The sequence below is a fragment of the Leuciscus leuciscus genome, assembly GCF_965113295.1.
Source record: "Leuciscus leuciscus genome assembly, chromosome: 19".
NCBI lineage: Eukaryota > Metazoa > Chordata > Actinopteri > Cypriniformes > Leuciscidae > Leuciscus > Leuciscus leuciscus.
In genome coordinates, this window is record NC_138743.1 from 18,890,217 (window position 1) to 18,916,594 (window position 26,378).

The following is a 26,378-nucleotide window of genomic DNA, read 5'->3' on the forward strand; positions in this document are numbered from 1 at the left end:
TTGACATGATCACATCACACATTTGCGGCAGATTTATTGGCTGCACATCCATGATTCAAATCTCCCGTTCCTCCACATCCCAAAGCTGCTCTATTGGACTGAGATCTGGAGACTATTTTAGAATAATGAACTTATTGTTACTGTGGAGGCCATTTGAGCATAGTGAATGTATTGTATTGTTCAGGAAACCAGTTTGAGATGATTTTGAGCTTTGTGCCATGGCGTGTTATCCTGCTGGAAGTAGCCATCGGATGATGGGTTCACTTTGGTCACAAAGGGATGGACATGGTCAGAAACAATATTAAGGTAGGCTGTGGCATTTAAACAATTATCAACTGGTACTTAGAGGCTCAAAGTGTGTCAAGAAAATCTCCTCCACACCATTACAGCACCAGTAGCCAGAACTGTTGATACTGTTGAATCCATGATTTCATGTTGTTTTCGCCAAATTCTGACCCGACCATCTGAATGTCACAGCAGAAATCAAGACTCATCAGAACAGACAACGTTTTTCCAATCTTCTGTTGTCCAGTTTGTGTGATCCTGAGTGAATTGTAGACTTATAGTTGTGTCACCCGTGTGTCTTCTGCTGCTGTAGCTCTGCTTCAAGTGTTGTGTGTATAGAGATGCTCTTCTGCAGACAGAGTGGTTATTTTTATTTTCCGAGTTACTGTTGCCTTTCTATTAGTTCAAACCAGTCTGGTCATTCTCCTCTGACCTCTGACATCATCAAGGCATGGTTGTGCGTGAAAATCCCAGTAGATCAGCAGTTTCTGAAATACTCAGACCAGCCCGTCTGGCACCAACAACCGAAGTCACTTAATCACCTTTCTTTCCCATTCTGATGCCTCAATTTGAACTTCAGCAGATTGTCTTAATCATGTCTACATGCCTAAATTCATTGATTTGCTGCCATGTGATTGGCTGATAGATATTTGCGTTAATGAGCAGGTAAACAAGTGTACCTAATAAAGTGGTCGGTGAGTGTAAAAAGTATATAATCTATAATCATTGTGTAATCTTTAATCCATTGTATAATCACCTTTAAATGCCATTGAGCATTGGAATGAAGCCCTGTATTATTATTACATTTGACAACTTATTTTTGAGATATCACTCTGTCTACATGCTCTATATTTTGTGTGTTTTCTGTCTGATAGTTACTGATAGCTGTAAAAATCGCTGCATATCCAAAAGTCGTGATGCTAATGCAGCGTGCCACTGTGACGCTGCATGTGTAAATGAAGGCACGTGCTGTCGGGACTATGAGGAAGTGTGTGTGGAACCAAGTAAGTGGCATTTCTCTTTCTTTTGCACTTTCTTTAACTCTCTCTTTCTCAAGGCCCTGACACACTCACGGCAAAGTTGTTTTCGTTCCTCGCTTAGGGGCAAAAACTAGAAAGAGTAAATCACTTGCATATGTGACTACATTTTCATGTTCATTTCACATTTTCATCACAACCATTGGCTAATAAATTGTTAGATTTCAGTCGCCAGTGTTTGATGCTTAGTAGCACAGTCTAGCACAGATATATTTAAATTTGCCTTCACTCATCTTGATCACACATCTTGAGCTTGAGACTTTCGCTTGACTTTCTTTCACTATTTAATTAATCTCAATGGATATGCACTTTGCACTGCATATTTGACGCACCGTAAACTGTAGTGTGAAGGCAGCGCTAAGACTCGTCGTCGCTTAGAGCGCTATGTGTTTCTCTCACACATGAACAAAGAGAGAGAGAGAGTCTTACATACCACATAGAATTGACACGTTACCTGTAAATTATATTCTTCATTGTATTTTCCTGTCAAAACGGAGTAAATTTGGAATTGTTCAGCCTTTAAGAACAAGCAGAAGCCACTGCTAAATTATTCGGTAGTGGCCGGAACTAATGCGCAAGCACTCACCTATTACTGTCCCTGTTTTGATGTCAGCAAATCAGTTCTAGCGAATGCTGACAACTGACAGCAAGTGTTAACTTTTTGGGGGCATTGTCTCTGTTGCTGTTTTCAAACTTCTTGCAGAACATCTTTGTTTCTCTCTTTAGAGCTTCAGAGTCTTAAGAGAGCAACTTCACAACTCCATAGAGCTTAGCACATCTTGGAACTGGAACCTTGAACCAGAATCAGAACAACTATTTGTCTTAGAGAGAACCTTTTTAAACTCTCCTAAGAAGGAGACCCCTCTTTGACATAAGGTTAATTTGTATAGCTTCAAGTTCATGTTTAGAACAATGTCTTTAAGGTTTTTCCTATGCATAATTCACTTTCAAAACCAATTCCAGATTAACCTAGACATTGTGCTGAAAACATAAAGACCAAACATCATTGGGTAATATTTAACTTTTACCCATGATTTCATGTATACCTTAATAGCTAAGTTTGTATATTTTGTATGTACACAAACAACACTCATTAAGTATATCCAGTTCTTTAAAGGACAAGTTCGGTATTTTACACTTAAAGCCCTGTTTACAGATCGTATCTGTTGAAATAGAACGGTTAAGATTAAAATTTGGACACATGCTGCTGTCCCGAGAATTTTAGGTTTATTTCGCTTCACCCCCCCCACCCCCACAATGGTTGTCTATGTGCACTGGAAGATTCCGTCCTAAAAACACATTAAACTTTCGTTTACAAAGACGTGAAACTCACCGAGTGGTCACTGATATGTTCCCTCAAAAATCGCTGAAAAAGATGCATTCCAACAGGTTTTATCGTAGTTTTTGTCCAACTCCATTGACTTAATAGGACGTACTGTGAGACCGCAGCACCTTTACGGTATTACTCCGCCGCTTCTTCTTCTGTGTATTCAATGAAATGCCCGTGGTTTGCTTGCAATTGGCAAAGGTGCATTATCGCCACCAACTGGGCTGGAGTGTCTATTATTCAAGCTCTCAACGGAAGAATCACGGGTGTGACGCGTTTGGCAAAATAGGTCCACAAAAGCGAAATAAACCTAAAATTCTCGGGACAGGAGATGTGTCCAAATTTTAATCTTAACAGTTCTATTTCATCAGATACGATCTGTCAACAGGGCTTTAAGTGTAAAATACCGAACTTGTCCTTTAAATAGATATTAAGAATATTTGCTTTTTTATTATTATTTATTTGTATTATTTTGTCTATGGTGTGTCCATTTTGCATGGAAAATCCATCCTTTGTAGCTTCAAGCCACATGGCAAAACCGATTTGGTGAGTCTGAGTGTGGTCATTCACACCCTGGTCTCAGGACTGAGGGACTGGGGTGAACAATGGGCATCAATGACATGCTAATGCCATCATTCTTCCCTTCCACAAATGGTACCTGGCAATTGTCTTTGCAGGCTTATCTCCTAGCCCACCTAGTTCCTTGTTTGTGGAGCTTCTTTTGGAGGTGTGAGTTTTAGAGTCCTGTCCTTTTCATCATGTTATGATGAGGGGAGACTGCCCTCATGTTTGCCTGCTGATCACTACACTGCAAAATCATTGCCTGATAGGGCAGCGAGGCAACAAGTCAGCTGCCTAAGTTTTCGGACGCAGCCCTGGTCTGCACAGCTGGAAGTTTTAGCTTTTATAAAAATGTTAAAAAAGGGTCAAGAAACATCTGAAGTGACCTACTCCCATTGTAAGTACAGTCCTTACCGCCCCCTTGTGGCACGGGGGACTACACAGCTTACGGGGCGTTTCAGTTACAAACTGGCCTGAGTGCACTTGTTATTAGGCACACACCAGCCTGCCTGCATCTGCACCATCAAACCTCGTAGCATACTTCAGCTGGTTGTGGCATTTAGGATAGGGACCACTAGTGTTGTCAAAAATATCAAACTTTTGATACGTATTGATACTGAAATACCTGCAACTGTTCCAATACTCCTTTTCTGCAGTATTGATACACCTAAACCAGCTGTGCATTCTCGCTGTCTTTTCTCTCCAACAGCAAATTGACACACACCCACCTCCTCTCACTCACTCGTCCCATTCCCTCCGGTTGAATTGTGCTTGTATTGTGCATAATTTTACTTATTCCTGCATGTTTACTAGTTCATGCCTCTCAAACAACTCGCGAGTACCAAACTGAGTTGTTTTCCTGGCTTATTGTGCTTAAACAGTAAAATACACACACAATTGTCAAAGTGCCGCCTTGTCGAGTATTCAGGTAAAAACATTCAGTTTTGGAACGTAGATAATTGAGAAAGTAAATGCATGTTGTGCAACAGTATATTAGATCCTTGCATACGCTCTTAAAGTGACAGCAGTCTAATTAACCTGCTGCTGTCTTTCATGTTAATCAAAGAACAAAAGACAAAGAGAAAATCTCTTGACTGAATAACTTATGTAACTTTAATTGTAAGCATTAATCTGTATTTAATTTTTACTATGAAGATTTTCGAGTGTTATTTTACATTTGATTACGTTATTTAACTTTGTGTAGTATTTCTTACCTGAATACTACTGTTAGACCCACCAAACGTAAAGCTGTTTATTTCATTTGTCTATTTGTTTTATTCTACTTATGTGTGCTATGGATGGAGGGAGGTCATTAAACGCTGATAACAATTGCTAGATTAAAGCTTTAACATGCGTAAACAAGCTTTCATCTGCGTAAAGAGAGATGGAATGTTTGGAGCCATGAACAACAATGGGATATATAGATTTTGCTCTCCTATAGTTTGATATAAGGGGTTCGCAAATAATAACGGTGAGAGAGGGCAGCCTTGTCTTGTGCCTCTCTGCAACTGAAAGGGTAATGATTGATATGTGCCTGTTATCGCAGAGGCCAGGGTAGCTTCACAGAAATACATTTTGGACTGAATCCCAAATGTTTCATTAGCGCCCACATATTGCCACTCTAACCAGTCAAAAGCATTTTTCAGCATCCAATGAGAGCACTGCACATCGTTAGGTTAATGATTCTGCCAAATCCACAATATGCAGAAATCTGCAAACATTATCTGCTTCCAAATGACCTCTAATAAACCCTGTTTGGTCATGATGGATTAATTTATCCATTACCTTATCCAAGCGTATCGCAATAGCTTTGTCATATAATTTGGCATCCACATATCAATGATATGGGATGATAGCTGGAGCATTTCATGGGGTCATTTCCATCTTTTTTTTTTATTATAATGTTATAAGAGCAGTTTTCTGATTCTTATGTAAAGTTTTATGCTCTAGGGCATAGTTAATCAAATCTAATATTAAAACTCCAACTATGTCCCATATGGCTAAATAGAGCTCTGGCGGAATACCATCCCAAGCCAGGAGATTTTTCCCTTTAAAAAAGACTTCACTGCTATCTTTAACCCATCAAGTGTTAAGGAGTCCTCCAAAAAATCTATATCAGTGAGCTGTAATTTTGGTAAGGTACATGCTATTGAGGAAAACTTAACAGTTATTTAGGTCCAACACATTATCAGAAGTGTACAGATTCTTGTAAAAATCACAAAATACCTGATTATTTTGTTTAGGTTCTATGACAATATCACCCTCATTATTTCTAGTGGCATTTATGGAAGATTTTGTCTAATTTTGTCTAAAGATGAAAAAAATCATCTTGCCATGTCTCCCTGAAAATAATATTTCTATCCGATTGTTAAGTCTGACGTCACGCGTGACGTTTAGCCTTTTCCGGGTCCAAGCGCTCCTCTCGTCCAGAAATAACAATGGTGGAACCTGTAAATTTATTTACGATCACGTCCTTCTTAGTGAGGCACCCTTGGCGGTCAAAAAGGGTTTAAATTCCTTTAACACCAACAGAGTGGTTAGTGTAGCTCATCACTCAGGTGCCATAATTAAGGGTAGAGTCCAGGCATCAATGAAAAAGAAGATTTACGAGGTGAGTTAATGTTAGCTCGGGACACGGGACACAACACTGCGGCATTGTAAAAACACTCAATAATAACCAAAACACTAGCGAAAGCGGTAGGTAGGTAGAGAGGACCTGGACTTTGGACCCGGAAAGAGTATTATCGGAGAGTGGTTACGTCACGACTTAACAACCGAATTTAAATCAATGTACAATGAATTCAGCTTTGTATAGAGACAAAGAGCTATATTGTCCCCTTAAAACTGATAAAATATTAGATTGTTCTGTGAAGTGTTATTTCTGTTGCATCTCCAAGTCAAACCTCTTTTTCAATCTCTGTCATTCGCCTAGATCTTGATGCTTTTAACTTTGAAGAGAAAGCCATGCAGACACCTCTTATAAAACACTTACACATCTCCCATGATATTTCCAGATTGTGACATTGTGAGCTATGTATATCCAAGAACTCAAGCTATCGATTAATTTGCATCATAAATTCTGAGTTTGTCAAGAGACTATTGTTAAATCGCCACCTATAGAGCTTGGGGTTGAAAGTAAGAATAATAATATTGCAAAGTATAAATATTCTGAATGTTCTAATCCAATCTGACTTCTGACCTGTAATGCTGCCTGAATCATAATCACACCGAGCTCATTCATTGGCCAGAGGAGAACTGTACTCTCATGACTGTACTCAGCCAGACTGTACTCTCTGTTTAGTCTCAGATAACATTGGAGATGACTTTGCTCTTTGGTTTGTTCTTTCCAATGCTGCATGTGTGTCTCTTTCTCTTGATTAATAATTTCTTTAATTCTTGCAGGTTTTTCAGGGGCAGTGATATTGAATGATTTGTTAGTCAGTTCTGAAACCATTGCACAAAGATGACTTTTCTTAGCACTCAATTCATGTGTTTTAATTGCTTTAAAATGCAGATAGTCTTCAGAACTAGTAAGTGTATCCAGAATTTTTAAGCTCTTTTTTTAATCATTAAATTGAGGAGAAGAGACCACCTAGTTCTTCCCTACATGAGTTGTTATCATGTTCATGGACATGAAGGATGTTTCTACAGAACTCTGTATGTAGACCTTCTAAAGGATGTTTGTCCCAAACCTTTTCGCTGAGCCCCAGACCTCACTTCCATATAAGACAATAGGCAACATCACACTATCAAAATTCTTTGTCCAGATTCTGATTGCAGTGTTTATTTTGAATAATTCCATTCGTATGGCGTGCAGTGCTCTGCAGGCTTTTATAACTAATGTTTTAATTGCCAAATTGAAATTTCCAGTGGGTGTTAAAACCAGACCAAGATAATTATATTGTAAAGAGTGTTGAAGTATGGTGTTGTTTACAGTAAATGCATGTTTATATTCCAGATATCTGTTTTTTCCTCCTGAAATATCATAATCTTAGTTTTTTGGATGTTGACTTCTAAGGTCTAGTTGTGGCAGTATTTAGGTAATATGTCTAGGTTGTTCTGGAGACTTGATGAGTTGATTATAGAACAAAATTCTTTTCCCAAATTACTGGTTACACAGATTCCTCTGTTATTAGGATCTGTTTTGTGTGTGTGTGTTATAATAATCCAGTTCCCTCTGCCCTAGTGTGATTTTGCATTGTTTCAGAAGTTCTGAGTGTTTTAAGCGTAACTCAGAGTTGACTGGATCTTTGTGTTTTTTATTTAAATTAATCCGAGCTCTTGTCTAATTGTTTTACAGTCATGGTCAAACCATTTTTCAGAAGGTTTTTGTTAAGTGTTTTTTTGTGTTTATATATTGTCAATTTATTTAAATGAGCACTTTAACCATATCCTGGAAATGACAGCAGTAATAATGAAGTTACATATAAAGATATACTGTACTTACTGTAAGTGGGTCAAAAAAGCTATCTTAAGTTCAACCAACTGAACCTGTATTTAGTGTTGTTCTCTTATGTTCTCTCACCCGAGACGGTTGTTAGGTGTAAACTCTCCCTTGGGTCATGTTACTGTAACATCACTCTCACTCTTCGGTTTGAGGAAGCCTTAAGTTATGTTTTGTTTCTCGGTAGCCCTGCAAACCATCTGTGTTTGTGTGTGTCTGAGATAGAAAAAGGGAAAATGAAGTTATTTAAAGTGTGTGTCCAGACACTGAGCATTTATGCAGGGCTGGAACGGCCTAGAAAAGGCCTTACTTTGCAAACATTGGAAACAAGAATGTCTGAACCATCAACACCCACCTGTTGAAATTCCCTCAGGACAGTGTTAGAGCTCTGCGGAGTCACTGTTGGTTTCTCCAAGTTTAGGCACTCCCTGTCGGGTTTTTTTCCCCCTGATGTTTTGAATCAGTTCCATTTTCCAACAGAGAAGCCAAATGTTCCTCCCCGTGGCGCCTGCTGTGTGCACTGCATGTGAGGAATGGGTGGATTTCGCATTAATTTGGTGAATTGCACATGAAGGATCAGTGACTTTCGTTCTGCTGACGCTGACTCTTTTCCTGTCTCGCTGTTTCCTCCAGTCTCATTTCTCATTTACAATACTATAGAACTTCATTACCAGTAAAACAGCTGCATCTGTTACATCATACATGCAAACCTCAGTACTACAGAATGTTTTGCTGCTTTATCTTGTGTAACATATTTGTCCTAGAATAAAGATTCACACTTCTACTTACTGCAAACCAAAATGCACATAATCCTTATCTTGCCAGCAGATGCTGAACCTCAGTGTTTTGTTTAAAAAGGTGGTTTCTTAACTCATGTCTTTCCAAACATATGTGACTTTGTCTATGTTTTGTCTGTGGAATATATATTTTGAAAGTCATGCTGTTTTTGGACCCCACTGACCATTGTGTGGACAACCAGTTTCAAATATCTTCTTTTGTATTCCAGGAGAAAGAAAGCAAGGGATATGTTATGTGTAATATGTTGCTAAGAATATGTTATATCATTATTTGAAAGCAACCAAACCAGCATTTTTTATGATAGAACTAATAGATAATAATATATCTTTAATATAACTTTAATAATAGTTATATCTAAATAATAATAAGAAAAACTAAAATGTGCCATCCATGTCAGAGTTATTATTAAAACCATAAAAAACTTCTGTTACTTAAAATAAAGTAAAATGTAAATAAACTTAAAATTTTATTTATTATAAAACTTATAAAACTTTATTTTAGTTTCACATTTCTCATTTTCATTGAGTATAACTTGACGGACCAAAATAACAAATTAAAACTTAATAAAAAACGAATAAAAATATTCAAATATATATATATAAAAATTTTATCACAAGTTATTAAATCACATGTCTGTTTGTAAATAAAGCTCTGAAGGCTTGTCATATACACCAGCTTGTCAGCTGTTTATGTCTTGATTCTGCACTTAAACATTCATTTTTTTTGTGAAACTGCTTTGAAACAAAGTGTACTGTGCAAAGCTAACTTGAATTGAATACCCTCACAATCTTCCCACGTCATCAGTGTCGTGCTGTTTATCCTCAGTCGTTGTGTTCCAGGTCGACTCTGGACGTGTTCTAAGTTCCGGTGCGATGAGGAGCGCTCGGTGAACAGCCTCTGCTCCTGCTCTGCAGACTGTGTGGAAGCGGGCGACTGCTGCTCCAACTACAAGAGCACATGTAAAGGTACACGACATGCTTTGCTCTGTAGTCCATAGCTGCATATTTATTAGTTGTCATTTATTTTGTACAAGTGAAATACATACATTTTGGGGTTGATACAATCCTGTAAGGGTTGTATAAAATCCTCAAGCTGGTTAGGTTTATTTCATAGTTTGAACAGACATTTATCTGTTTTGTTAAACGGTAGGGGTGTAACAATATATCGCAATACAAAAATGCATCAATCACCTTTGTGGATAGTGACAATATGTATTCAGCTTCAGAATCATCAATATTTTTATTCTGGTGTCACCATTGTCCTGTGCATTGGGTTTCCAGCACCAAGCCTATTCATTTAGCATTTTAATCAACAGTACGTTTTTTTCCTTTTACCATATGTCTTGGAGTATCGCAATAATATCATATCGTGAGTTCAGTATCTTGATATGTATCGAATCGTGACATGAGGGTATCGTTACACCCCTATTAAACGGCTCATAGCAGCTGTGAAGTTGTGATGGATCTGAAGGATTTCGGGCCTGGAGTTCATCTCCGCTCAGCAGGATAGAGAGCTGTGCATCTTCCCTACATGGCCAGATGTTTTTCTTTTAAATATTTTCACAAATGTTCAGCTGATTATTTTAGACAGAATAGTGTCCAAATAGTGATATAGCATCACTATTGTTTTATGCCAGTCATCTCACATTTACTCCAGTAAATGGGATTTTGAAAGCCAATTTCTGTATTGTATCTTAGTGTTGCACTAAAAGCTTTTAGACTTTTATTACCCTGTTAAAAAAAAGAGAGTTTATGTTGTCACACTATTTACTGTAAGGTAAGTTGTCATATTGGGAATCTGCCAAATAGCCAATTATAGACTTTTCAGTAAACTTTAAACTGTCCAACAAAACAACTCTTGTGGAAAAGAATATGTTTTATTGAAACATATTAAAGTTCTACACACACACACACACACACACACACACACACACACACACACACACACACACACACACACACACACACACACACACACACACACACACACACACACACACACACACACACACACACACACACACACCCCCACACCCACACACCCCCCCCCCACACACACACACACACACACACACACACTGGGTTTCCATGTTTTATTGGGACTTTCCATTGACATGATTTTTATACTGTACAAACTGTATATTCTATCCCTTAAAGGGATAGTTCACTTTGAAATTAATTTTTGGTATGTTTTAGCTTACCTCAAGGGCATCCAAGATGTAGGTGTCTTTTTTTCCGCAGTAGTTTCAATTTTTATATTTTTAGGTCAAACCGTTCTTGTCTGTCAGTCATAATGCAGGTCTATGGTCACGGTCTCAAAACATGCAAAGAGTCCAAATTAAAACAATTCCCCGTCGTCCAAATTAAACAATTCCCCATCGTAAGTACACATTGATGGCCTAAGACACGAAACGAGCGGTTTGTGTGAGAAAACGAACAGTATTTATATCGTTTTTACCACTTATACGCAGCCATGTCGAAGTGATCTGATCTGACGTGTACGCAGACTGGTGCATAGATATATACACTAGATGTCGCCTTAAAGACATTCGTTCAATGAACTGCCGTAGACAAGGCGACATCTAGTGTGTATATGTCTATGCACCAGTCTGCGCACACGTCAGATCAGAGCACTTCGACATGTCTGCGTATAAGTGGTAAAAACGATATAAATACTGTTCGTTTTCTCACACAAACCGCTCGTTTCGTGTCTTAGGCCATCAATGTGTACTTACGATGGGGAATTGTTTAATTTGGACGACGGGGAATTGTTTTAATTTGGACTCTGTGCATGTGTTTTGAGACCGTGACCATAGACCTGCATTATATGACTGACAGACAAGAACGGTTTGACCTAAAAATATAAAAATTGAAACTACTGCGGAAAAAAAGACACCTACATCTTGGATGTCCTTGAGGTAAGCTAAAACATACCAAAAATTAATTTCAAAGTGAACTATCCCTTTAACACTAACCCTACCCCTAAACATACTCATCACAGGAACTTTCAGCATTTTTACATTTTCAAAAAACATTATTCTGTATGATTTATAAGCTGTTTTCCTCATAGGGACCAAAAATGTCCCCAAACCACACACACTCACACAAATATAAAACTATGCTGTAATGTTATTTTTGAGATCTGAATTTTATTAATTTTTTCTAATTTAAAAGGGTTTTTAATAAACTCAACATTTAAAATACAACAACAACAACGCAACTACAGTTTTTGTATAGCTGGAATTTTTACCTTTTTTACCTTTGGTTAATGACATATAACTCTTTGGGTTTCAAGATTTTGGCTGTAGCTGAAATGAGAGCAGTGGGAACTGATCTTCGAACCCTTTGAAAACCCAAATTGCACACACATGATGATTAGATGACTAGATGTTTAGATAATTCCACTAGTTGTCATAAAGTAACGTTTATGTACACAATCACATGTTGTTCCTGTAGGTGCATTAGCCACTGACAGCTAATTATTATCACTTAATATCAAAATAAGCTGCCTGGACTATGTCAATTGTTTGTTTTTATCATTAGAACACTGTGATGAAGTTCCAGTATTTTTTTTATATTTTTTTTGTAGTTTGGCTTCCCTCTTGATTGATTTTGTCTGAATATGTGTGTAGTGTTATCGTCGTACCAAGGCCAACTATTCCACCCTCTCCCTTCAAAAAAACTGAATTGTTCCTCATTGCCCTTTCATTTCTCTTTCTCACTTTTAAGTCGATGCGAATCTTGGAAAATGTAACACTGCAAGAACAAATACACCTGGCCAGAGTTTCCAGTTACTAATACTTGCTTTCTCTTCCTTCTTTCTTCACAGGTGAAAAAACTTGGCTTGAAGAGGACTGTGAGGACATCAGCACTCCTCAATGTCCTGCTGGGTAACAGACTTATGTTTATAAATGAGATCTGTGGCTCTGTATCAGGTTAATATCCTTAACTCAAAGCTTAGAAATTAGCATCTATAGTTAATGAGCCTTTGAATGTTTTATAGACACATTGTGTGTGTTGGCCACCACTTTCCTTTGACAATATGTTCTTACCAACCTTTGGGATAAAACATTATTTGTTTCTTTTGAAAATGATATCCCTGGCTACGTCCGAAAGCTAAAACAGATGCCTCACTGTTAGCCAAAGACTTCACAGACTTCACTGGAACTGATCTTCGAACCCTTTGAAAACACAAATTGCTCACATATGACGTATGTGTTAACCTTTTTAGATGTTGGCTGAGTCAGCTCATAATTCCACTAGTTGTCATACTTCAGTAACGGTTATGTACACAATCATAGCCATGTTTGATCCTGTAGGTGCATTAGCCACTGACAGCTAATTATTATCACTTGAAAACAGCATACAACACATCTAACATAAACGAGACCCAACAGCAGTGAACAGAAACAGAGGTAAACAAAGATAATTAGTGACACATACCTGACCTGATTGACGTAATCAAATTAACAACCACGACAACAATCTCAACAGGGGAAAAGTGCAAACAGAAACAAAGTCCAAACTTAGTGACATTGTGGCAGTATTATATTTTACTTGTATAATACATTTAAAAAATATATTATGTACAAGTTCTGTCATTAAGCTCTAAATGGCACGGGCTGATAGGTTTCATAGGCCTTATCTCAGTTTGTTAGCGATCACATCGTTTCTACATAGCGCAGCTGATTGGTTGCTGTGGCATCAGCGGCCAATGAGCTTGCTGCTCAACATTTAAATACTTGCCATTGCTTGCTGTTAGCAGTCTGCAACGCACGTTCAGAAACCCTCCACCTTCCCCAGCTCCACCTGTATAGATCTGCTATGGTGGTTATTTCATGTATGCTATATGTTCAGCAGTAGCATGTCTTAACAGCAGCGTGTGTGTGGATGTATTGGCTGTAGCAAGTCTCTGTACTTGCTCTGCAGCAGCAGTGTAGCAGATCTATTCCACTGAGACCAAATACTTTAACATTGCCACATCCATTACCATGCCAATATCTCAATGCCAGTATAGTTTTAGCATGAATACAGCAAATGTTAATTTGGTCTTGGCAGTCTAGATCTGCTACGCTGCTGCTGTTGATTAAATCTGCTGCTGCTGCAGAGTAAGTATGGACTTGCTACTCCTAATACATACACAAACGATTTAAGATATGCTGCTGCTGCATAAATAGACATACATTAAAGGGATAGTTCACTTTGAAATTAATTTTTGGTATGTTTTAGCTTACCTCAAGGGCATCCAAGATGTAGGTGTCTTTTTTTCCGCAGTAGTTTAAATTTTTATATTTTTAGGTCAAACCGTTCTTGTCTGTCAGTCATATAATGCAGGTCTATGGTCATTATCTCAAAACACAAGCACAGAGTCCAAATTAAAACAATTCCCCATCGTAAGTACACATTGATGGCCTAAGACACGAAACGAGCGGTTTGTGTGAGAAAACGAACAGTATTTATATCGTTTTTACCTTTTATACGCAGCCATGTCGAAGTGATCTGATCTTTTCGATGTGGTGATGTGCACATGAGAAAATTAAACAGTTTTTTTACTTTTGATGCTTGTAAACCTGTTGTAGGGGACCTCCAAAACAAAACTACGAGCCTTTAAAATAGCATAATAGGGGCACTTTAATGTTGTTGTTTTTTTGTGACAAATTATATGAGCATAACTTCAGTAGTTGAACTGAAAGAATTAACATGACTTTGGAAATCATGTATTGTATTGGAATATTAGAGTATTTAGTTCACCAGTGTACATATTTGATTAGTGGTCTATAAAAAGTATTCATTGTACATCATAATTATTTGTTTTAAATTGGCAGCATCCTAAAACTTACCGTGCCTTCGCAAGTTTAAATTAGCTTTTAAATCACATGTGGACTCAGACTTTTAAATGGCACTGTATATAAATGCATATATTTAGATGCACAGAGAGATGTTTAGGGGTGTGTGTGTGTTTATGTCTGACTCTGGGTAAATGGACTGTTTGGTCAGTGTTGTCTTTTCCATTAGCTATAATAAACTCACTCTGAAATGCATTTAGCTTTGCCCATAATGACATTCACTGGCATAAACACAAACAGACAACTTAATGAGCCATGTGCTCTGTTGAGAAGACTTTCAAACAGTTATTGCTGCCATTTTCATCTCATCATAAAACACATTATGAGGTGTAGTGGGGAGCCATAATAATTTAAAAAATATAAAAGTAATATTCAGGAAAATTGTTGTTTTGCAGTGGGCTTGTATATTTCATGGCATTTCCTTTCATATTATAACTTATTTTATTATAGTTTGAAATTGAGTAGTCTCACAAAAAATGTTGCTAATGTTTTATGCATTATTCTCTTTTTATATAGGCACAATCTTCTTTTCAGTTTTGAAGGATACGGTTAAGGATGGCTGATGGGTCTTTTAGGAGTTGTTTGGAAGTGGAACGGCATGCTAATGGAACTCTATAGTGTTGCTTTACATAAGATATGACAAAAACAAATTGTTAGATTTTAATATAACCAAAGGCGCAAAATCCCTGTCTATTAAATCACTCATCCAAAACCAGTTTGTCCGAAACTTGTTTTTTACTGTAGAGCTTTTTCAGTAATTTCAAAGCATGTTAGTTGTTGGATTTGGCGTTTTGGGTTTTGGGTGTGACACCAACATTCACTCTTCTCTGGGTGAAACTGTGCTCATGTTTCCTATTGCTATTTTTACTTATGCATGGGCACTTCTACTTAAAGAGGAAGCTACTTTTTTCCATGGTTATGACAAGCATTTGGAAAAAGCATTTCGTCTTTTTCTTTAGGTTTTCGAAACCGCCGCTGCTGCTGGTGTCTCTGGACGGATTCAGGGCAGGATACATGGAAGCGTACAGCAGCCTGCTTCCTGTCATCAGCAAACTCAGTATGTCACATTAACTCAAAGTTTGACCCCGGCTACAGTCGTGCTCAAACGCGCTATACAAATAAACTTGACTTGACTTGACTTGACTCGTCCTGATTAAGATATTTTACAAACGTTTTTTTTTATACATATAGTCCACAAGAGAAAAGAATAGCTGAATTTATAAAAAATTATACCATTCAAAAGTTTACATACCCTTGATTCTTAATACTGTGTGTCGTTACCTGGATGATTTAAAAAAAATTATGGTTGTTCCTGAGTCCCTTGTTTGTGCTGAGCAGTTGTTCTTAAGGCAGAACAACTGCTCAGCACAAACAAGGGACTCAAGAACAACCATAAAACAATGAATGATTCAATGTTCTTAAGAAAATGATTCATTCATGATTCAATGTTCTTAAGAAAATGATTCATTCATGATTCAATGTTCTTAAGAAAAACCTCCAGGTCCCAAAAATTCTTCAGTTTTCCAGGATCTCTTGCATATTTGAACCCTTTCCAGCAGTGACCATATGATTTTAAGATCCATATTTTCAGAACTTTTGAACAGGATAAAGATGTCCAAATTTTCTGCCCTTCGTAAGCCACAGAAGATACTTGTGTCTCCCAAAAGACAAATGAAGCACAATTTACTTTGATCATCAAATTCATAACGTTTTCACCCCCTGGCTCTTAATGCTTCGTGTTTCATGTACATTTTTGAACAGGGTATTTATTCTTATAAATTCAGCAATTTTTTTGTCTTGTGAAACATCTTTTGTGTAAAAAATAACATGCATTTTGTATGATCCTTCTTATTTTGCTAAAATAATTAACATTTTGCTGATTCTGCAAGGTGTACGTGAACTTTTGAGCACAACTGTATATTAATACGTCTCTCATATCCGTTAGGAGCTAGTACTAAACATTGTGATAATACAAACATTTACTTATATTAATTCAAAATTGCGGCTCAAATAACTGAATTAGTCTATTAAAAGCAACGGAAACATGTCTTCACAAAGTCAAGACAGATATTGTGATACTGTGCTGTGGTTAATCTAAACCAGTGGTTCTCAACTCGTTTTGACTCCAAGGACCCCCATTGTCCACAACAACAGTCAAGTCCCCATGTAGACTAATAGGTTTCCTCTGGTACATCTGTAACAACAGAGTTTTGTTTACAATACTTTTTTTTAGATTTACCAAAACTAGGAGCATCCATAGATTCAAATACTGTAAGTGATAATAAATAAATAATGACTAAACTAAACTAAACTAAAAAATGATTAAATAAAGTTGAAGAATTCCAGACATTTTAAGAGCAAAATGTTTTTCTTTTTACTATTGAATTTATAAAAATTTCCCAGTCATTCATGATTTACTAGATAAAAGATTAAGGATAAGTATTTAAAAAAAAAGTTGTTTACTCACAATCTCTACTTTTTCAGGTGTAGAAAGCACTTTAAAAATTAGGCTGCCTCATACAGTATATCCAGATTTGCCATCTTTTTTGTCTCATTTTAAATAATTGTAAGTCATCTTGAAACCCCTTTGGAAGTTTGCTGAGGGCCTCTAGTGGCCCTCAACCCCCTGGTTGATAACCACTGGTTTATATTAACTAGTACACCAGCTCCAGTGGTTGAGGTAATGCCATGTTTTGTTTCCTCAGAGAAATGTGGAACCTCCACGCCATATATGCGGCCTGCATATCCCACCAAGACCTTCCCAAACCATTACACTATAGTGACAGTAAGTGACAGGTAGAAATTAATCCACAATTGCTCATAAAGAACTACATATGCATCAAAATGTAATGACAGTTGTTATTGCTTTCTGTAGTAGATAGTTTATGTTTGATTTGCATTCCTTTCTATTTACATCAATGAGGGTAAGACTATCAAATTACTAAGTTACTGTTAGTTCCATTGGTTGCTTACAGACCAAACAAGTTCATTTTCTTTGCTCATCCTGATTTCTAATGAGTGAAATAAGGCTTTTTTAATAAAGCGTTTTTCGTTTGCAGGGTCTATATCCAGAATCACATGGAATTGTGGACAATAAGATGTATGATGTCACTCGTAATGCCTCTTTCAGTTTGAGAGTCGATGAGAAATTCAACCCCTCGTGGTACCTGGGTGAACCAGTGAGTATATGCACACAGATGAAACAAAACAAAAAAATCAATATGGACGAATTTAACTCTATACATGAACCCTGATATATTTTATATCCAACATTATCTGCATACAGGGCTGGGTAGTAACTGATTATATGTAATCTGGATTATGTAATGTACTTGTAATTAAATTATTAACCCATGGTTTCACAGACAAGGTTTAAGTCTAGTCTCAGACTACCTGCATATCACGTAAAGCGATATATATTCTGTATCTCAACTGCCTGATTTTTTTATTTCGACACAAAATTTAACTATATTATCGGTCAGCTCTTTAAAGTTGTCCAATTTTATCCACATACATACAGTATACCTGTGTAGCGCGATATATAAAATATAAAATTAAGAATATAAAATAACTAGGCTACTTGTTTGCTTGCATCATTGCAAAATGTAAAATTTTATTACCCAGCTCTAATCTGATAGATGCAACTGTATTAAGATTATTATTAAATGCAAAGATATTAAGAAGATATTATAAACATTGCAAACATGATTTTCTGTAAAGCTGCTTTGAAACAATGTGTATTGTGAAAAGCACTTTACAAATAAATTTGACGACTTGAATTTGAATGATATATTTGAGATGACCCTATTCATATAGATTGTTTAAGGAAATTTCTTGTGGGAACCTTTAAACTGAATTTAAAATTAAAAAGTTTTTTTTTTTTAAAGGTTCCAAATAAGTAATAAATGATTTGCTGGGATTTCATGGTTAATGTGGTCATGTATCAAAAAGATTTATTTTTCCAAAGACAAAAAAAACTAAAAATCATACAAAAATAGAAAGATTATTTATTATAAAGACCACTTGATCAATATATTTTCTTTAGACAAAAGCAAGAATGTTACTTAAATGTAGGTCAGTATATAATAATTGCTTGGATATTTACAACTTAATTTCACCATAAACAAAATCTAAATTAGCTATAATATGAAAGTAACTAAAAAAAAAATGTTTTAGTGAATGTTTAATTTACTTTACATACTATAAATGATGACAACTTCAAATGGCATTAAAGTTTATTGTGATGTCTTTTTAAAATATTCATATTTCTTATGTACAAAAAAGCAAAAATGCTAAGCAAAAATAGTATTTAATGAAAACTGTTAAATAGTATTAACTAGTATACTAGTACACCAAACCCAATAGAAAATAAGCCGTTCAGTTTTGGATACGTCGCAATTTGGCTCGGACTGTGACCATCATAATTCTTCAATTGCACATCCTTTTAAATTCCTGTTTCAAGAGTCCTGATGTTCTTTTGGATCACTCTGTTCTGGACAAATCCTCTCGCATTTATTTTTTGTTGTCAAGATCTAGAGTGGAACTTTCTTCAAGCTCTTGAGGCAGAGATTGTCCAAATGATCCTGTATAAGTGTGGGATAAGAGGAAAGTCACACCCATCCTCTGTTACCTCCCTCATCATTATCATTATCTTTAGAGTTCACCAAGATAGCTGTTTGAGGGAAATGAAGGGTGGTGCACAGATGTGCAAGCAAACATGAAGCAAATGGTCAAAAAAACATCCTGGTTGGTGCCGGCCAGTGCTTCTAAACTTCCTTTAACTCTTCACTGGGAACACTTGCCCGTGTTATTCGTTTTGGTGCTCAACTTTCAGCTACGCGCCTTTGTTTTGCCCCGTCCATGGTGCTGAAATGTGTGCAGTGTGAGGGGTTCTATTAGAAGATCTAGAGATTTGCTTGAGAAAAGTGGCAGATGTTGCCATTTGAGACTAAATAACTAACGGTTTCTAATGGTCATATTCAGTAGGCCTGTGTAACCTTAAACTGGGCTAGAATACATCTTATATATTGCCTTGTACAGTAATTACAGAGATGGCTTTGTGGTTTCTGACTGAAGGCGTGCATGCTTGAATTTTTTGTGCTTCTTCATGACTTCATGAGTACTTCACTGTAGGAGCAACTAGGGATGTTCCGAAGCCTAAATCCGAATTGTCGGTTACATTATGTCAGTACATCATGATTTCACTTATGCAGAGAGTAAGGAGAGATGACTGACAGGATGGGACTGGATTCTGAGTGTCATTGAGAAATATCTTATCTTGTAAAATGTGTTGCGTTCTCTATACCTATGATTGCGAATTTGGAAAGTTAAAGTAAAAAGCGAGCGCGCATTAAAAAAGTGATTTCAATACTCAGCATATTGATAGCTTCTCCCTGATGCCCACAAATTATATGTATTATAATTACCCGACTATATAATTGCGAGAGAATGCAAAAGCATTGAAATGTATTTTTTTCCCTCCCAGATCATATTTTTGTTCCGTCACCATGTCTCTTTAGGGCCTTTGTAGAATGTGTCGTTTCCTTTCCGAACAGTATTCGGCTTCGGACACATCCCTAGTAGGCGACCATTTGTAGTTTTTATTTTTGTTCTTCCAAAGGAACTGTGAATGAATGAAGCTGGATTTCCAGTTCCTTAACTAAGACTAAAACCATAAAAACATTTTCATTACTTGAAATAAAATAAACATTAACTGAAAGGAAATTTTATATAAAAAAATATATATATAAAAAAATCTTGTACTTATTTTTTCAGCTAGCAACATTTAATTTTCATTTAGTTGAAGTTGAAGAACTAATATCACTAAAACTAAATAAACTAAGACTAAAAACTCAAACTTAATAAAAATATATAGACATATTTTTAAAAAGAATAAAAATTACACAACAACAAAAAAATAAAAAAAAACACAACAAAATTACCAAAGATTTTATTGTTATATTTTTTTTATTTCATTTTAGTTCAAGTTTATTACAAATATTTACTAAATCTATATCACTGATATTAAAAAACACTGCCTCAACATGAATCAAGTTCATTTAAAAAGCAGATTTGCAGAAATGTTGTTTCTAAACTCGTCTTTCTTTGCTTGCAGGTGTTTTTTCTTTTCTTTTTTTTCTATCTTTTTATCTTCATTTTTTGTCAGCACTCTCATTAATTTTTTTCCTGTGATTGTTTTTAGGTTTGGCTCACAGCCATGAAAAACAAACTAAAAACGGCAACTTTCTTCTGGCCTGGATCCGATGTGAAAGTCAACGGAATATACCCAAATTTCTGGGTGAAGTATGACAGGTGGATATTTACAATACCACATTGTTTTAACATTGTTATTAACTGGATTCCAACGTTTTAAAAGCACAACACATTAGAGTTGTGAGGACTGACTGTAATTCACAACAAAAACTAGCTTTTGAACCCTTTAAAAAAGGTTACACAGTGTAATACATTCATTACACTCCATGTAGACTTCTGCTGAACACAATAGAATATATCAGGGTTTTTAGTAACAACCATCAATAGTTAGAAAGATCAGATGATTTAAATAACAGGCATCAATATATTAACTATAATTATAAATATATTAATAGCTGTTCTGAACACTCCTAGAGCAAAGATATACTGTTGTTGTTGTTTTTTTAAAGGAAAATTCCCTTTGAAAAGAGGATCCACAAAATCTTTGAATGGTTGCATTTACCTGAAGGAGAAAGGTAATGCTATTTATTTCCATTACCTTTTGGTTATTTTGTTTTAGGCCTACTGGTTTAGTTGTTCTGCCTAGACTGGAAAAACATGCAATTCTTACCATAAAGAGCTATTTCTGCCTTACTTAACCCTTTGTTGATATAAACTTATGTATTTTGGTGATGTTAAATAATATTTTTTACTTAAATAAAATCAGTTAATTTAGATTGTAGTTTTTTTTCAGTGTATATACTGTGTTTTAGGCCAGATTTTTACACCTTATACTTTGAAGAGCCTGATGCTGCGGGTCATCAACATGGACCAATGAGTAGCCAGGTACACTGAAGACAAACCACATGTGCAAAACATTTATGAACTTCAATTTCTTCCGTTTATTTTGGGGGCAAATGTCTGATTTAGGATATGAAACAGTAAATGAACACAGTCATTGTTACTTTTTTTGTTGTTGAAGTGTATTGCAATACTAGATAATTTGCAATGATTGATATAACTATCAATGTTTTTCTCTCATAACTGCAAAGAAAAAAACATAAAAGCCAGCATTATATGTCGTACTCTTAAATACTGTACATAATCAGTATGCTGGTGCTGAGTGTTTTCATTCAAAATTGTAATAGATTTTTGTGTTTCAGGTAATTGAGGCTTTGCTGAATGTTGACAGACTTATGGAGATGTTGATGGAGGGCCTCAAGGAAAGACAGTTGGACAAATGTGTCAACCTGGTTCTGGTGTCTGACCACGGTAAGTACTGTGATGGTTTATTGTGTTTATAATGCATAAATTGCATTTTGTGTGTGTTTGTATATGAACAAACAGTTATGCTAATAGTTAGATAACTGACTGTAATTTGTGAGCAAGTTTAGCCATCTGGTAACACTTTATTTTGATGATCCCCTCAAGTAATGTCGCACTTACATGCCAACTAACTCTTATTATTGAGTTAAGGGGCTTTCACACGGGAGGAATGTTTACATAGTTCCTATAACTATTGGCAGAAGTAAGTACTTTTTGGTATGTTCACACCAGAGGAACTGGGAATGAGTTTAGTTAAAGGAACTCCTTTTGGGGGGACTAAATTAGCTCCTACTTCAGAGTGGGGTCTAAACCAGCACAACCTGAACTGCCAGTGACTTAAGTGTAGGCTGATTGGCCGAACATATGCCATACGAAACAGCACCCACCTTTTTTAAAAAGCCATGTAAATACACAGTTTTCATATATTTATGCCACAAAACTAACATAAACATACAGAAAGCTAATTTTCCTGTCACTGTTGTCTGCGGCGTTGTGTTCTATAGCACTTAAAAAATGGTTTTAAGTCAGTTATTTATCTTTTGCTGTAGTGTGTCAGTAGGAAATATCAGTTTACATTTCCAAACATTGTTTTTGCCATTAATTGTAATAATCCAGTGAGATTTCTGTATGCACAAGGAATCTGACAACAGCCAGGATGATCTGATCTCACCATCATCGAGTCCGTCTGTGATTACATGAAGAAACAGAAAAAAACTTAGACAAACTAAATCCAGAAGAACGTACTCGGTTACTAACGTAACCTCGGTTCTCTCTAGAGAGGAAACGAGTACTGCGTAAATCTTACGCTAGGGGGAAAATCTCTTTTCCGCGAGATACTGAAGCCAAAAATTATCCTTAATTTTGAAATAATGTAAAACGCGTTGCGGCAGCATGCAGACACAGGCGAGACGGCTTGTGCGCCTATTGGCTGCCCTGCGGCAACTGCAGCAGCCTATCGATAAGGCCCACTCGTGACGTCAGCTCCAATGGGGGCGCTTCGCGCCCAATACGTCACGTCCCGCCAGAATGGGCGTGGTCTAGGGCTATAAACATAGCTTCGAGAGGCTAGCTTACTGGTTTTTCATCGCCGAAGCGAACCATAGCGTGTGCAGGCACGGCAAGATACGCAGTACTCGTTTCCTCTCTAGAGAGAACCGAGGTTACGTTAGTAACCGAGTATGTTCTCTTACGAGAGGTACTCTCGTACTGCGTAAATCTTACGCTAGGGGAAACAGTGTAAAACGCCGTGCATGCTAAGATCCAGCACCAAAGTCCCAAGGGCAAGTGCCCGGGCTCATATAGTACATGATCATAAGGGACTCACAGAGAGCCTAGGAAAGAGTGGCTAGAATAGCATCATTCCTGTAATAATATAACATCTTATAAGGAGCAGTTATACTGATGATGTGTCGTACAGTCAGGGCGACCCCCGGCCTGGACTGACGAATATAGTGGGTCTTACACACTGCCCATAGAGCTGCGCGATCCAACAGCGAGCATTTGCTCAAGCAGTTTCAGTATTCTGGCCCGAACACATCAGGGCAGACAGTACCGATTTTAGACCGAAAGCAGCTTAGCCTGCAAGGCGGGAACCTCTAGGTTATAAAACCTTATAAATGTAGACGGGGAGGCCCAGCCTGCCGCCATACAGATATCTTGCAAGGCAATCCCACTAGACCAAGCCCACGACGAGGCCACGCCTCTCGTGGAGTGTGCTCTGACTCCAAATGGGCACTGTAAGCCCTTAGAGGTATAAGCCAGCGCTATAGCATCAACTATCCAACTGGATAGGCTCTGTTTCGACACGGCAAGTCCCTTAGAACGTCCGTAGAGTGAAAACAAAGAGCTGCTCTGTCTGTCTGAAAACAGACGTGCGAGACACATAAGCTCTTAATGCCCTGACTGGGCAAAGGAAGCTTGCGTCTCCTTCCTCGTCAGAGACCGGTAAGGCTGACAGGGAATGACCTGCGCCCTAAACGGTGTGTTGAGGGATTTTGGAACATAACCGTGCTTAGGTTTGAGTATAACTCTTGAGTCATTAGGCCCAAACTCCATACACGTCGCGCTTACTGAGAGCGCGTGTAAGTCCCCTGTGCGCTTCACTGAAGCGAGAGCCAGAAGAAACACTGTCTTGAAAGACAGGTGTTTAAGATCAATCGTCTGTAAAGGCTCGAATGGGTCACCTTTCATGGCTTCCAGCACTGTAGAAAGGTTCCATACAGGGACTGAGGGAGGTCTGGGAGGATTCAGTCTCTTAGCTCCTCTAAGGAAGACGATGACTAAATCGTTCCTTCCTACTGACTGACCCAGCGTTGTTTTTGAGAACGCTGCTATGGCCGCCACATACACTTTGAGCGTGGAAGGGGTCCTGCCCTTGTCCAACAGCTCTTGTAGGAAGGAGAGAACCTCCGTCACCCCACAGTCTAGGGGCGACACGCCACGAGCTGTGCACCAGCTGGAGAACACTGACCATTTCGAGGAATAGAGACGTCGCATAGACGGAGCTCTAGCCTGCGTGATCGTGTTTAACACTCCGCTTGGGGAGGTCAGCGGGTACCCGTTGATGGCCCAAACATGAAGGGACCACAGCTCTGGGCGCGGATGCCAAAACGAGTCACATAGCGGCGAGGGCGTCGGCGAAACTGTAGCGAATAGCCTCTTTCTATAATGTCTAGCACCCACTTCAAAACCCCCGGGTAGCCTTGCCCATGCATCTGCACGAATGGCTAGGGGCTGAATGCGGAGCGCGCTCTGGTCGCTCAGCAACAGAGGGGCTTCGGTGTGCTGTAACATAAGCGTCGCGCTTCGAGGCAGGGGGCGCGCTGATAACAGCGGGCAGATTGCCCGCGCTCGACTCCTTTGCGGTGGTCAACCGAGAGGGGAGGGCTGGGCAAGTCCCGTAGGACCTGTCATGTCTATGTGTGAATGTGGGCGCGGGATAGCGGGCACATTTACAACACTGAGAGCATTGTCCGCCTGAGCAGAGCGAATGCACGTTGGTTTTGTTTTTACAGAAACCTTGAGATATGCGGAACGTAGTGTTTGTGGGCACTGGGCAGTGGGCACATTTACCACGTTTAATGCGCAATCGACCTGGGTCGATTTCATGTGCGCGAGCCCTGTGTGACGGGCTGTGTTTGTGTGTAGGAATTTCGTCTACATTCGTAACACCATCGGCCGTGGCCGGGACACCAGAAAATACACTCTTATGGGATTTATCTGGGTAGCCGTAAAAGCGGCGTTTGTGTGCAGGCAAGCGGGCTGTTTCGCCGACTTGTTTACTGCAGAATACACTGGAACAGTCGCATTTACTGGAACTGAACGAGCGAGAAGTTGCCATAGAAACAGAGAGCGTCAACATGCTGGCGTTTGTTTGCAGGCGTGCGTGTATTACAGCAGGCTTGTTCACTGCAATATTGACATTTCCAGTCGTCTGAACTTCAGAGGCGGAAACCATAGAAACAGAGTTTGGGTGCAGGCGAACGGGTTGTACCACGCGCTCGTTGGCTGCAAAATACACATCTGCAGTCGCCTTTTCAGGGAACTGCCAGAGCGAGAATTGACGGCAAAAAATGTGTTTTGCCGGTAGACCCGGGATTCGATCGCGGGTCTCTCGCGCGAAAATCTGATGATCTACCACTGGACCACAGAGGAAGACACATAGACATTCAGTAGCGCGAGTATTATCAAAGAGCGTCAACATGCTGGCGTTTGTTTGCAGGCGTGCGTGCAAAACAACAGGCTCGCTCACTGCAATATTGACATTTCCAGTCACCTGAACTTAAGAGGGGAATGAGAAATGTGTCAGGAGTGGAGGTCGGCCCGGCCGCAGCGGGGCTAAAAACACCCTTTTCTCCTTTCGCCAGTGACGCACGGGAACCATAGAAACGGTGTTTGGGTGCAGGCGAGCGGGTTGTACAGCGCGCTCGTTGGCTGCAAAATGCACATCTGCAGTCGCCTTTCAGGGAACTGACAGAGCGAAGCATTGGCGGCATAATATATCTGCCGTTAGACCGGGATTCGAACCCCGGTCTCTCGTGCGAAAAACCTAAGATTCCGCCACTGAGCCACAGGGGGGAACACAAAGGTGTATAGATGCATGAGCATATAAGAGAGCGTCAACATGTTTTCTTCGGCGTTTGCTTGCAAGCGTGCGTGTTACAACAGGCTCGTTTGCTGCAATATTGATATTTCCAGTCGCCTAATCAGGGAACTGAGTTCTCTTTTCGCCGGTGAGTGACGCGTGAATGGGGCGCAAGGGCAGGGTAGCTTTCTTGTAACGTAAAGAAAAACTAACCCCGATCGTCCGCTTCCAGCCTCCCTTGTGAACGGCGCAGTTTGCGCGGCTCGAACAGAGGGAGAGAGAAAGCTAGCCCCGTGACCGTCCGCTCCTGACATCCCCTGTGAACGGCGCGGTTTGCGCGGCTCGAACAGAGGGAGAGCAGGTATCATCCCCCAAGCAGGCAAGGCAAGCGGGCGAACCGGCGAGCTTTGCGGGTTGGGGGGGGGCGGAGGAGCAGTCTCGGAGAAGGATGCCAGGTGAGTCCTCAGAGTCACCATAGG

The 26,378-nt window shown here is 38.7% G+C and overlaps 1 protein-coding gene across 3 annotated transcripts in view; it reads left to right on the top strand.

The window, feature by feature from the left end:
• The window catches only part of enpp1 (ectonucleotide pyrophosphatase/phosphodiesterase 1), a 275,870-nt gene that overhangs the window by 213,887 nt on the left and 35,605 nt on the right, over positions 1-26,378 (top strand). For 2 of the 3 annotated variants that reach the window (XM_082146673.1, XM_082146671.1), the window contains exons 3-12: positions 1,161-1,289; positions 9,292-9,417; positions 12,281-12,341; positions 15,257-15,354; positions 17,003-17,082; positions 17,357-17,476; positions 20,500-20,609; positions 20,960-21,025; positions 21,263-21,335; positions 21,653-21,761. In XM_082146673.1, coding sequence (XP_082002799.1) covers positions 1,161-1,289; positions 9,292-9,417; positions 12,281-12,341; positions 15,257-15,354; positions 17,003-17,082; positions 17,357-17,476; positions 20,500-20,609; positions 20,960-21,025; positions 21,263-21,335; positions 21,653-21,761 — 972 coding nt within the window. The remainder of the gene's footprint in view (positions 1-1,160; positions 1,290-9,291; positions 9,418-12,280; positions 12,342-15,256; positions 15,355-17,002; positions 17,083-17,356; positions 17,477-20,499; positions 20,610-20,959; positions 21,026-21,262; positions 21,336-21,652; positions 21,762-26,378) is intronic. The other variant, XM_082146672.1, reaches the window with a different exon arrangement.